The sequence below is a fragment of the Bufo bufo genome, chromosome 1 (genome assembly GCF_905171765.1).
Source record: "Bufo bufo chromosome 1, aBufBuf1.1, whole genome shotgun sequence".
Taxonomy (NCBI): Eukaryota; Metazoa; Chordata; class Amphibia; order Anura; family Bufonidae; genus Bufo; species Bufo bufo.
In genome coordinates, this window is record NC_053389.1 from 812,451,058 (window position 1) to 812,464,857 (window position 13,800).

At 47.4% G+C, this 13,800-nt stretch overlaps 1 protein-coding gene across 1 annotated transcript in view; it reads right to left on the reverse strand.

Moving 5' to 3' along the window:
• Positions 1 to 13,800, reverse strand: part of LOC120986579 (very-long-chain 3-oxoacyl-CoA reductase-B-like) — a 64,520-nt gene that overhangs the window by 13,023 nt on the left and 37,697 nt on the right. The window contains exons 7-8 of the mRNA XM_040415237.1: positions 10,298 to 10,332; positions 9,442 to 9,523 (exon numbers count right to left, since the gene is read on the reverse strand). Of these exons, the coding sequence (XP_040271171.1) occupies positions 9,442 to 9,523; positions 10,298 to 10,332 (117 nt within the window). The remainder of the gene's footprint in view (positions 1 to 9,441; positions 9,524 to 10,297; positions 10,333 to 13,800) is intronic.

The window sequence follows — 13,800 nt, forward strand, 5'->3', positions numbered from 1 at the left end:
GCTGGCTTGACGGAACTCTTAGCCCGCCAGCTTTTACCATACCAGCTGGTAGAGTCTGAGGCCTTCAAAAAATTTGTCGCTATTGGGACACCACAGTGGAAGGTACCCGGACGAAATTTTTTTTCAAAAAAGGCAATCCCAAACCTCTACCATGTCATTGAAAAGGAAGTCATGGCATCTCTGGCATACAGTGTTGGGGCAAGGGTCCATCTGACCACTGATACCTGGTCTGCAAAGCACGGTCAGGGCAGGTATATCACGTATACTGCGCATTGGGTCAACCTGCTGACGGCTGACAAGCATGGAATGCGTGGCTCTGCAGCGGAGTTGGTGACACCACCACGACTTGCAGGCAGACCTACTGCCACCTCCTCTACTCCTCCTACTCCATCCTCTTTAATTTCCTCCTCGGCTGAGTCCTCTTCTGCTGCGGCGTCTGGCTGCACATCAACTGATTCCCCCCAGCTCCCCAGGGGCTATTCCACATCCCGGATACGACAGTGTAACGCTATCTTGGGGTTGACTTGCCTGAAAGCAGAGAGCCACACAGGACCAGCACTCCTGTCCGCCCTGAACGCACAGGTGGATCAGTGGCTGACCCCGCACCAACTGGAGATCGGCAAAGTGGTGTGTGACAATGGAAGCAATCTGTTGGCGGCATTAAATTTGGGCAAGTTGTCACATGTGCCGTGCATGGCACATGTGTTGAATCTCATCGTACAACGTTTTGTGTCTAAGTACCCAGGCTTACAGGACGTCCTCAAGCAGGCCAGGAAGGTGTGTGGCCATTTCAGGCGTTCCTACACGGCCATGGCGCACTTTTCCGATATTCAGCGGCGAAACAACATGCCAGTGAGGCGCTTGATATGCGACAGCCCGACACGTTGGAATTCAACACTCCTAATGTTCGACCGCCTGCTCCAACAAGAAAAAGCCGTCAACGAGTATTTGTATGACCGGGGTGCTAGGACAGCCTCTGCGGAGCTGGGAATCTTTTTGCCACGTTACTGGACACTCATGCGCAATGCCTGTAGGCTTATGCGTCCTTTTGAGGAGGTGACAAACCTAGTCAGTCGCACCGAAGGCACCATCAGCGACCTCATCCCATTTGTTTTCTTCCTGGAGCGTGCCCTGCGAAGAGTTCTGGATCAGGCTGTAGATGAGCGTGAAGAGGAAGAGGAAGAGTTGTGGTCACCATCACCACCAGAAACAGCCTTGTCATCATCGCTTGCCGGACCTGCAGCAACGCTGGAAGAGGAGTATGAGGAAGAGGAGTCAGAGGAGGAATGTGGCGGCTTTGAGGAGGAGGAAGACCAACCACAGCAGGCACCCCAGGGTGCTCGTTGTTGTCACCTATCTGGGACCCATGGTGTTGTACGTGGCTGGGGGGAAGAACAGACCGTCAATGACATCAGTGAGGACGAGGAACGGGAAATGAGAAGCTCTGCATCCAACCTTGTTCAAATGGGGTCTTTCATGCTGTCATGTCTGTTGAGGGACCCACGTATAAAAAGGATAAAGGAGAACGATCTGTACTGGGTGACCATGCTACTAGACCCCCGGTATAAGCAGAAAGTGGCAGAAATGTTACCAAATTACCGAAAGTCGGAAAGGATGCAGCAGTTCAAAACCAAACTAAAAAATATGCTTTACACAGCTTATAAGGGAGATGTCACAGCACAACGGGAATCTAACAGGGGAAGAGGTGAGTGTAATCCTCCTCCTACCACGGCGGCAAGGACTGGACGATTTACAGATGTGTTGTTGATGGAGGACATGCGGAGCTTTTTCAGTCCTACTCATCGCCACAGCCCTTCGGGATCCAGCCTTAGAGAACGACTCGACCGACAGGTAGCAGACTACCTCGCCTTAACAGCAGATATCGACACTCTGAGGAGCAATGAACCCCTTCACTACTGGGTGTGCAGGCTTGACCTGTGGCCTGAGCTATCCCAGTTTGCGATAGAACTTCTGGCCTGCCCTGCTTCAAGTGTCCTGTCAGAAAGGAGCTTCAGTGCAGCAGGAGGCATTGTCACTGACAAGAGAAGTCGCCTCGGTCAAAAAAGTGTTGATTACCTCACCTTCATAAAGATGAATGAGGCATGGATCCCGAAGGGACTGACAGTGGGGGATACGTTTGACTAACAAAAGGCCTGATTACATGCCTTGGCCTCAAAATGGTCCCCACGCTGCTGTATTTAATGTCTGCATACCGGATGACTTTCGTGAATTCTCCACCACCAACTAGGGTTCAAGCCGTAATGTTTTAGTCACTTTTCTGCCTGGAAAACATAAATTTTTCCGGCCGCTGCTACAATAGCGTCTGCAACAGTGCCATTATTTTTCAGGCATGTGTACATGCCTAATTTTTCTGTCCTATGGTGCAGCACTGTGGCTGCAAAAACAAACCAAAAAAAAAAGGCACATACAAGTGTCAATTCCCCTTCGTGATCGTTACCTTGTTGTGGTGAAGGGGCTTGCGTATCACAATGAAGCAATCATCATCACCTCTATAAAAGTGTGTTGGCAATGTTGCCACACCCCAGATGATAAGGCCGTTGCTTCATTATGGTCAGACCAAAAGCGATCGGGTGGCCACGCTACTAGACCCCCGGTATAAGCAGAAAGTGGCAGAAATGTTACCAAATTACCAAAAGTCGGAAAGGATGCAGCAGTTCAAAACCAAACTAAAAAATATGCTTTACACAGCTTATAAGGGGGATGTCAATGGGGGATTCGACAATGGTTAATCAATTCGACCGGATAGGGTCCGTAACAGGGATTAAACTGATAGCAATAGTACTAGTTAAGACACCACTCATATAGGGTGTCACAGCACATTGCTCTGTGCACGCGCAGTGCCCCAATTTGGGAGTAAGAGGACCGACCAAGCTGCTTTTTCCATCTCCCGGTTCCTGAAATCAATTCAGTTTAGTGTATGAGAGTTTGGTCTGTCACTGTGAAGGCAGTCGAAGGTACCCGGCCTAAATTTTTTTTCATAAAAGGCAATTCCTGATATGGGACGTAACAGGGATTAAACTGATGAGAATAATACTACAGAAAATACCACTCATATCGGTGGAGGGAGCCAGCGTTTTTTTAACCATCTCCCCGTTCAAAAAATCTATTTAATAAATGGCCCCCAGATTGGGGATGTTAGAGGGATTAAACTGATGAGAATAGTACTACAGAAAATACCACTCATATCGGGTGTGACAGTAAATTGCACGGCGCAGATGCAGTCACCGTGGTTTAAAACAGAGTGGAGGGAGCCAGCGTTTTTTTAACCATCTCCCCGTTCGAAAAATCTATTCAATAAATGGCACCCAGATTGGGGACGTTAGAGGGATTAAACTGATGAGAATAGTACTACAGAAAATACCACTCATATCGGGTGTGACAGTAAATTGCACGGCGCAGACGCAGTCACCGTGGATTAAAACAGAGTGGAGGGAGCCAGCGTTTTTTTAACCATCTCCCCGTCCGAAAAATCTGTTTAATAAATGGCCCCCAGATTGGGGAGTCGGGGACGTTAGAGGGATTAAACTGATGAGAATAGTACTACAGAAAATACCACTCATATCGGGTGTGACAGTAAATTGCACGGCGCAGACGCAGTCACCGTGGATAAAAACAAAGGGGAGGGAGCCAGCGTTTTTTTAACCATCTCCCCGTTCGAAAAATCAATTCAATTGACCTTTCGGGGACCCTTGGTGTTGTACGTGGCTGGGTGGAGGAAGAAACCTTCAATGACATCACCGGGACGTGGCTAGCTTGGTATCCAACCTTGTGCAAATGGGGAGTTTGCGGTTGTGCAAATGAACTGTTTGCGGTGCATTAAAAGGGGAGTTTGGTCTGTCAATGTCTGTGATGCGGGCGTAACCCTTACACTACCTGATCGATACAACATCATACCTGATCGTATACACACACTGGATGTTTTAAAGCACGTTATTCCAAACAATTTAGGAATGTTAGTTGATTTATGCCCTTTATGGATTAAAACCCGACTCTGCGTCCACTACGTAATTTTCCATGGGAGTTTTGCCATAGATCCCCCTCCGGCATGCCACAGTCCAGGTGTTAGACCCCTTGAAACAACTTTCTCATCACTATTGTGGCCAGAAAGAGTCCCTGTGGGTTTTAAAATTCGCCTGTCTATTGAAGTCTATGGCGGTTCGCCCGGTTCGCCAGTTCGCGAACATTTGCGGAAGTTCGCGTTCGCTGTTCGCGAACTGAAAATTTTATGTTCGCGACATCACTAGTTCTGACCCCATACAGGGTCAGGACGTAGTGCTCACAATATGACCTGATGCTGCTCGCAGTCAGGTTCCAGTGCAGAGTGGGCCGGAGAAGACAGAGGAGTGCGACGCCGAACCCGTAGCGGAGCCGCGGAGCAGGAGAGGTAAGGAAGTTTTTTATTTTAGTCTGATGGGGTCTAAAAGAAAAGGGCTGATCTGAGGTCTGATGGGGGTCTAAAATAAAAGGGCTTATCTGAGGTCTGATGGGGGTCTGAAAGAAAAGGGCTGATGGGGGTCTGAAAGCGAAAGGGCTGATGGGGGTCTGAAAGAAAAGGGCTGATCTGAGGTCTGATGGGGTCTGAAAGAAAAGGGCTGATCTGAGGTCTGATGGGGGTCTAAAAGAAAAGGGCTGATCTGAGGTCTGATGGGGGTCTGAAAGAAAAGGGCTGATCTGAGGTCTGATGGGGGTCTAAAAGAAAAGGGCTGATCTGAGGTCTGATGGGGGTCTGAAAGAAAAGGGCTGATGGGGGTCTGAAAGAAAAGGGCTGATCTGAGGTCTGATGGGGGTCTAAAACAAAAGAAGCCTTGAGAAGCCTGTAGCCGGTGCATTGAAACACGTGGGACGCTAAGTACCAACCTACGGAGTCACGTGGGATGCAAGGTACCTTCTTCGGGGATCGCGGAGGACGCTGCTGGGAGTGGAGGTAACACGAGCTAAGTAGGCTGTGGGAAGGAGGTAACAGAGATCGGGGCACTGACCGCCACGTGGGACGGCGGTTGCTATTAACTGGCAGCTAACACTGTAATGAGATACAGTACCTATTATGATTGAGCAAACTGCCGATATAATGGACACAATACTAATCAAGTGACATTTTATAGCAACATTTGTGTATCTAATGTGGCAAACTAACTAAGAGACTCACAGTCATCACTAACATCAGACCTTCTCTGAAGGAGACAATACTCCATATAAGGAGGCAAAGTTTCTGTGGATGTAACCAATTATGTACCAACATATATAAATGTGCCATTATATTTGAAGGATACAGCATCTCTATATAGAATTATGTTGGAGTAACAAATAGAGTTATCAATAGAATCACACTTATAGGACCATTACACAATTATGTTGCCTAGTGTGGCAGTGTTTTGATGATTGTATGGATGATAGATATTATCTAACACCACGTTATCAGCAGATCTATCGTACATACACTTCCCTTGTGTGGCGGAAATACCTCGCCACTGGGCCTGTTTGCCAGCCTTTTGCCTCAGGATTATGGCCCATATACTTAAACTTTGAAGGAGAAGGTAGACCGGCCGCTCAGGGTAAATCTGTGGAACTGTTTTGGGCAGGAAAGCCATGCTTGCGGTTGGTCAAATGTGACTTCCATGGAATTCGGGAACCCCTGCTCGGATCTGGGTGATTTCTGGATATGTTGTTCGCCCAGATCAGAGCTATCCAGGGATGTATAATTTATGGGAATATGTGGGGCTTTGGGGTGTTTTCAGTGTTTTGGGGAAAAATGTGTGTTCTCTGCCTGTGAGTGATTAAGTTAGCCCATTGTGTTTGGTAAGTGTATCACAGACAGAGCCCATTGTGTTTGGTAAGTGTATCACAGACAGAGCCCATTGTGTTTGGTAAGTGTATCACAGACAGAGCCCATTGTGTTTGGTAAGTGTATCACAGGCAGAGCCCATTGTGTTTGGTAAGTGTATCACAGGCAGAGCCCATTGTGTTTGGTAATTGTATTACAGGCAGAGCCCATTGTGTTTGGTAATTGTATCACAGACAGAGGGGGGGGGGGGGGTTGTGTACAATTGCTGGGAGTGTTCCCATACTGTAAATGCATGTGATTGGCTAATGAAAAAACTGTCTCAGTCTTCCACAAGGTCCCCAGGGGGAGTGTCCCTTGCTGGAAGACCTGCATAAAAGGCTGACATGTAGCCCCATTAAAGAGTTCCTGTTTTACCCTCAACATAGAGCCTCATCTCATGTGTGTGGAGAAAAGGCTGCATCTACACTGGGAAATGCTATATGCTGTATACTCCCCTGGCTATTCTCCCTGATCCCTTTTAAGAGCTTGCTCCTGCATCGCTTTCTGAAGGAAGAGAGGGTCACCTACTGGAACCTGGAAGCTTTGTCGTAGGTCCAGGGTGAGTAGAAGACGGCGAGATCCCAACCAAGCTGCGACGGTTTGTGGGGTCGGCAGTGCTTGGAGCCCTCGGGAAGCACTAGGAGCACCCATCAACGGAGGTACCCAGTCCGGGTGCCAGAAGATCCGTTACACCTTCGTATTGTCACTGTATGTTTTTTAATATATTTTATTATTACTTTTATTTTTTGCTATTTCTAGTTTTTATGTGCAGATGTGTATATTTATCTATTTTGAATGAGGATATTAAATGGTGATTTAAGGAAATATATTCTCTGGATGGTTTCAGACATAGAGTGCCTGTCTTAGGCTACTTTCACACTAGCGTTCGGGGTTCCGCTTGTGAGCTCCGTTTGAAGGCTCTCACAAGCGGCCCCGAACGGATCCGTACAGCCCCAATGCATTCTGAGTGGATGCAGATCCGCTCAGAATGCATCAGGATGGCTCCGCTTGGCCTCCGTTCCGCTCAGCAGGCGGACATCCGAACACAGCTTGCAGCGTTCGGGTGTCCGCCTGGCCGTGCGGAGCCAAACGGATCCGTCCAGACTTACAATGTAAGTCAATGGGGACGGATCCGTTTGAAGTTGACACAATATGGTGCAATTGTAAACGGATCCGTCCCCCATTGACTTTCAATGTAAAGTCTGGACGGATCCGTTCAGGCTACTTTCACACTTAGAATTTTTTCTGAACTATAATGCAGACGGATCCGTTCTGAACGGATACAAACGTCTGCATTATAGGAGCGGATCCGTCTGAGCAGACATCAGACGGATCCGCTCTGAACGCAAGTGTGAAAGTAGCCTAAAACAAATTCTTATACAAACCGGATTCCAAAAAAGTTGGGACACTATACAAATCGTGAATAAAATCTGAATGCAATGATGTGGAGGTGCCAACTTCTAATATTTCATTCAGAATAGAACATAAATCACGGAACAAAAGTTTAAACTGAGAAAATGTACCATTTTAAGGGGAAAATATGTTGAATCAGAATTTCATGGTGTCAACAAATCCCCAAAAAGTTGGGACAAGGCCATTTTCACCACTGTGTGGCATCTCCCCTTCTTCTGGGGACCGAGGAGACCAGTTTCTCAAGTTTAGAAATAGGAATGCTCTCCCATTCTTGTCTAATACAGGCCTCTAACTGTTCAATCGTCTTGGGCCTTCTTTGTTGCACCTTCCTCTTTATGATGCGCCAAATGTTCTCTATAGGTGAAAGATCTGGACTGCAGACTGGCCATTTCAGTACCCAGATCCTTCTCCTACGCAGCCATGATGTTGTGATTGATGCAGAATGTGGTCTGGCATTATCTTGTTGAAAAATGCAGGGTCTTCCCTGAAAGAGATGACGTCTGGATGGGAGCAGATGTTGTTCTAGAACCTGAATATATTTTTCTGCATTGATGGTGCCTTTCCAGACATGCAAGCTGCCCATGCCACACGCACTCATGCAACCCCATACCATCAGAGATGCAGGCTTCTGAACTGAGCGTTGATAACAACTTGGGTTGTCCTTGTCCTCTTTGGTCCGGATGACATGGCGTCAGAGATTTCCAAAAAGAACTTCGAATCGTGACTCGTCTGACCACAGAACAGTCTTCCATTTTGCCACACTCCATTTTAAATGATCCCTGGCCCAGTGAAAACGCCTGAGCTTGTGGATCTTGCTTAGAAATGGCTTCTTCTTTGCACTGTAGAGTTTCAGCTGGCAACGGCGGATGGCACGGTGGATTGTGTTCACTGACAATGGTTTCTGGAAGTATTCCTGAGCCCATTCTGTAATTTCCTTTACAGTAGCATTCCTGTTTGTGGTGCAGTGTCGTTTAAGGGCCAGGAGATCACGGGCATCCAGTATGGTTTTACGGCCTTGACCCTTACGCACAGAGATTGCTCCAGATTCTCTGAATCTTCGGATGATGTTATGCACAGTTGATGATGATAGATGCAAAGTCTTTGCAATTTTTCGCTGGGTAACACCTTTCTGATATTGCTCCACTATCTTTCTGCGCAACATTGTGGGAATTGGTGATCCTCTCCCCATCTTGGCTTCTGAGAGACACTGCCACTCTGAGAAGCTCTTTTTATACCCAATCATGTTGCCAATTGACCTAATTAGTGTTAATTGGTCTTCCAGCTCTTCGTTATGCTCAAATTTACTTTTTCCAGCCTCTTATTGCTACTTGTCCCAACTTTTTTGGGATTTGTTGACACCGTGAAAATTGGAATCAACGTATTTTTCCTTTAAAATGATACATTTACCCGGATTAAACGTTTGATCTGTCATCTACGTTCTATTACAAATAAAATATTGACATTTGCCATCTCCACATCATTGCATTCAGTTTTTATTCACAATTTGTTTAGTGTCCCAACTTTTTTGGAATCCGGTTTGTATATCTAATACATTGACAGGGTGAGTCAACTCGACAAGAGCACCATATCTATAGCAACAAGGGGGGTGAGCCCCCATCATTTTTCTATTTCAAGGCTGGGCACTTACCTCTAAGTTATAGCCTTTCCACATACAGAAGAATGTTTTTACAATGCTTAGAAACCTAATACATATGGTGCCTTTATAATCATATATTGTGCTTGTGAATAAAGCAGGAATATGTATATTAGGTTTCTAAGCATATATCAATTGTGGGAAGGCTACAAAATTGTGTAGCTCTGACCTAATCATGCTGATGCCTAGCCCTGTCAATCAAGTGGAGGGGGGAAGTGTGCATAGCCCAGGCTGTGTTACAAAGCAGTGCTCCAAGGATTCAGCCCCGCCTCCTGGTGCTCCAGATTGGTCATTTGCAAATGAATAAAAACACAGATAACTCTGCAGCAGTTTAGCGCACAGAAAAAAGAAAGGTTTAGTTTTAATCAGCATGATGAGCCCTAACAGGCAGTATGAGTGGTTTAATAGGGTTGATCATTCTGACAGAACCTTTTTCAGTTATCTTAGAGGTGGCGCCATCTACAGTATGTGAGTATTATTGCCGGCAGTCACACTGCTTCTGAGGACATCTTATAAGAGATCCTATACGTACCTTAGTAGCGCTATACATCATAAACAATGGATAAGGACGGACCCCGGCCGCGGAGGAGATGTTTATGATCAGCCCTTTTTTCCTATGAAGACAGAGAGGTCAATGCCAGTCAGTGTCCCATCAGCTTCACAATTATGTCTATACATCCACCCAGGATCGTATGGTGGCAGTTATGTGGGGACATTGATATAAATGGTGCTCCTGACAAGTTGTCAGCAGAATCCCTCAGTAGTGCAGCCTCGGGCTTTGGCCTGTTGCCCCAAGTGATGAGAACCAAGCCTAGCAGTAAGATGTTAATGAAAGATTTTCATGTTTTTCAGGCTCAGGGCAACGAGCAGTTAAATAAATTATCTACAAAATTCATACTGGTGATCTGTCCTCAGGATTGTTCATCAGTATAAGGTTTGCAGGGGTCCAATCCCCCCCCCCATCGATAAGCTGTTTGAAAAGGCTGCTGCGCTCATCGTGGCTCCATTCACTGACAGCAGGCGGATATAATAATAGTAGTGAGGCATTGGACATTTAAAGTGAATTGACAAACCGTAAATCATCTCTTTATATAAAGATAAGAGAGGTTTTGTGGTATCAGCACATTGATGATTATCTATAGGCTCCTCCCACAATCGGCTGCAGATGAAGTACCACAGCGCCATATACTGTGTAGTGGCCGGTCTCAGGTACTGCAGCTTAGCTCTAACCGATAATACATGATAAAAAAAAGGAACATACACAGAAGTTGTATGTGTGATACCTGTGTATTATCTGTGTGCTAACCAGAAACACACATGTGAATATGCTGAAAAGTGACGAGTAATGTTATGGAGCAGCAAAATACAGCCCTCCCCCCGCTCCGTACCTCTCCACCATTCTAGGTAACACAATCCGGGTCATCTGAAAAACACAACAAACAGGAGAAACGTAAGAGCAAAACTGAGGAATATCACCCTACAGGAGGAGGAGCCAACTCATAGCTCCTTCTATATGTATCACCCTACAGGAGGAGGAGCCAACTCATAGCTCCTTCTATATGTATCACCCTACAGGAGGAGGAGCCGACTCATAGCTCCTTCTATATGTATCACCCTGCAGGAGGAGGGGCAGACTCATAGCTCCTTCTATATGTATCACCCTGCAGGAGGAGGAGCAGACTCATAGCTCCTTCTATATGTATCACCCTGCAGGGGGAGGGGCAGACTCATAGCTCCTTCTATATGTATCACCCTGCAGGAGGAGGGGCAGACTCATAGCTCCTTCTATATGTATCACCCTGCAGGAGGAGGAGCAGACTCATAGCTCCTTCTATATGTATCACCCTGCAGGAGGAGGGGCAGACTCATAGCTCCTTCTATATGTATCACCCTGCAGGAGGAGGAGCAGACTCATAGCTCCTTCTATATGTATCACCCTGCAGGAGGAGGAGCAGACTCATAGCTCCTTCTATATGTATCACCCTGCAGGAGGAGGGGCAGACTCATAGCTCCTTCTATATGTATCACCCTGCAGGAGGAGGGGCAGACTCATAGCTCCTTCTATATGTATCACCCTGCAGGAGGAGGGGCAGACTCATAGCTCCTTCTATATGTATCACCCTGCAGGAGGAGGAGCAGACTCATAGCTCCTTCTATATGTATCACCCTGCAGGAGGAGGAGCCAACTCATAGCTCCTTCTATATGTATCACCCTACAGGAGGAGGAGCCAACTCATAGCTCCTTCTATATGTATCACCCTACAGGAGGAGGAGCAGACTCATAGCTCCTTCTATATGTATCACCCTACAGGAGGAGGAGCAGACTCATAGCTCCTTCTATATGTATCACCCTGCAGGAGGAGGGGCAGACTCATAGCTCCTTCTATATGTATCACCCTGCAGGAGGAGGGGCAGACTCATAGCTCCTTCTATATGTATCACCCTGCAGGAGGAGGGGCAGACTCATAGCTCCTTCTATATGTATCACCCTGCAGGAGGAGGGGCAGACTCATAGCTCCTTCTATATGTATCACCCTGCAGGAGGAGGAGCAGACTCATAGCTCCTTCTATATGTATCACCCTGCAGGAGGAGGAGCAGACTCATAGCTCCTTCTATATGTATCACCCTGCAGGAGGAGGAGCAGACTCATAGCTCCTTCTATATGTATCACCCTGCAGGAGGAGGAGCAGACTCATAGCTCCTTCTATATGTATCACCCTGCAGGAGGAGGAGCAGACTCATAGCTCCTTCTATATGTATCACCCTGCAGGAGGAGGAGCAGACTCATAGCTCCTTCTATATGTATCACCCTGCAGAAGGAGGAGCAGACTCATAGCTCCTTCTATATGTATCACCCTGCAGGAGGAGGAGCAGACTCATAGCTCCTTCTATATGTATCACCCTGCAGGAGGAGGGGCAGACTCATAGCTCCTTCTATATGTATCACCCTGCAGGAGGAGGAGCAGACTCATAGCTCCTTCTATATGTATCACCCTGCAGGAGGAGGGGCAGACTCATAGCTCCTTCTATATGTATCACCCTGCTGGAGGAGGGGCAGACTCATAGCTCCTTCTATATGTATCACCCTGCAGGAGGAGGAGCAGACTCATAGCTCCTTCTATATGTATCACCCTGCAGGAGGAGGAGCAGACTCATAGCTACTTCTATATGTATCACCCTGCAGGAGGAGGAGCAGACTCATAGCTCCTTCTATATGTATCACCCTGCAGGAGGAGGAGCAGACTCATAGCTCCTTCTATATGTATCACCCTGCAGGAGGAGGGGCAGACTCATAGCTCCTTCTATATGTATCACCCTGCAGGAGGAGGGGCAGACTCATAGACCCTTCTATATGTATCACCCTGCAAGAGGAGGAGCAGTCTCATAGCTCCTTCTATATGTATCACCCTGCAGGAGGAGGGGCAGACTCATAGACCCTTCTATATGTATCACCCTGCAGGAGGAGGAGCAGACTCATAGCTCCTTCTATATGTATCACTCTGCAGGAGGAGGAGCAGACTCATAGCTCCTTCTATATGTATCACCCTGCAAGAGGAGGAGCAGTCTCATAGCTCCTTCTATATGTATCACCCTGCAGGAGGAGGGGCAGACTCATAGACCCTTCTATATGTATCACCCTGCAGGAGGAGGAGCAGACTCATAGCTCCTTCTATATGTATCACCCTGCAGGAGGAGGAGCAGACTCATAGCTCCTTCTATATGTATCACCCTGCAAGAGGAGGAGCAGTCTCATAGCTCCTTCTATATGTATCACCCTGCAGGAGGAGGGGCAGACTCATAGACCCTTCTATATGTATCACCCTGCAGGAGGAGGAGCAGACTCATAGCTCCTTCTATATGTATCACTCTGCAGGAGGAGGAGCAGACTCATAGCTCCTTCTATATGTATCACCCTGCAGGAGGAGGGGCAGACTCATAGCTCCTTCTATATGTATCACCCTGCAGGAGGAGGAGCAGACTCATAGCTCCTTCTATATGTATCACCCTGCAGGAGGAGGGGCAGACTCATAGCTCCTTCTATATGTATCACCCTGCAGGAGGAGGGGCAGACTCATAGCTCCTTCTATATGTATCACCCTGCAAGAGGAGGAGCAGTCTCATAGCTCCTTCTATATGTATCACCCTGCAGGAGGAGGGGCAGACTCATAGACCCTTCTATATGTATCACCCTGCAGGAGGAGGAGCAGACTCATAGCTCCTTCTATATGTATCACTCTGCAGGAGGAGGAGCAGACTCATAGCTCCTTCTATATGTATCACCCTGCAGGAGGAGGGGCAGACTCATAGCTCCTTCTATATGTATCACCCTGCAGGAGGAGGAGCAGACTCATAGCTCCTTCTATATGTATCACCCTGCAGGAGGAGGGGCAGACTCATAGCTCCTACTATATGTATCACCCTGCAGGAGGAGGGGCAGACTCATAGCTCCTTCTATATGTATCACCCTGCAAGAGGAGGAGCAGTCTCATAGCTCCTTCTATATGTATCACCCTGCAGGAGGAGGGGCAGACTCATAGCTCCTTCTATATGTATCACCCTGCAGGAGGAGGGGCAGATTCATAGCTCCTTCTATATGTATCACCCTGCAGGAGGAGGAGCAGACTCATAGCTCCTTCTATATGTATCACCCTGCAGGAGGAGGGGCAGACTCATAGCTCCTTCTATATGTATCACCCTGCAGGAGGAGGAGCAGACTCATAGCTCCTTCTATATGTATCACCCTGCAGGAGGAGGGGCAGACTCATAGCTCCTTCTATATGTATCACCCTGCAGGAGGAGGGGCAGACTCATAGCTCCTTCTATATGTATCACCCTGCAGGAGGAGGAGCAGACTCATAGCTCCTTCTATATGTATCACCCTGTAGGGGG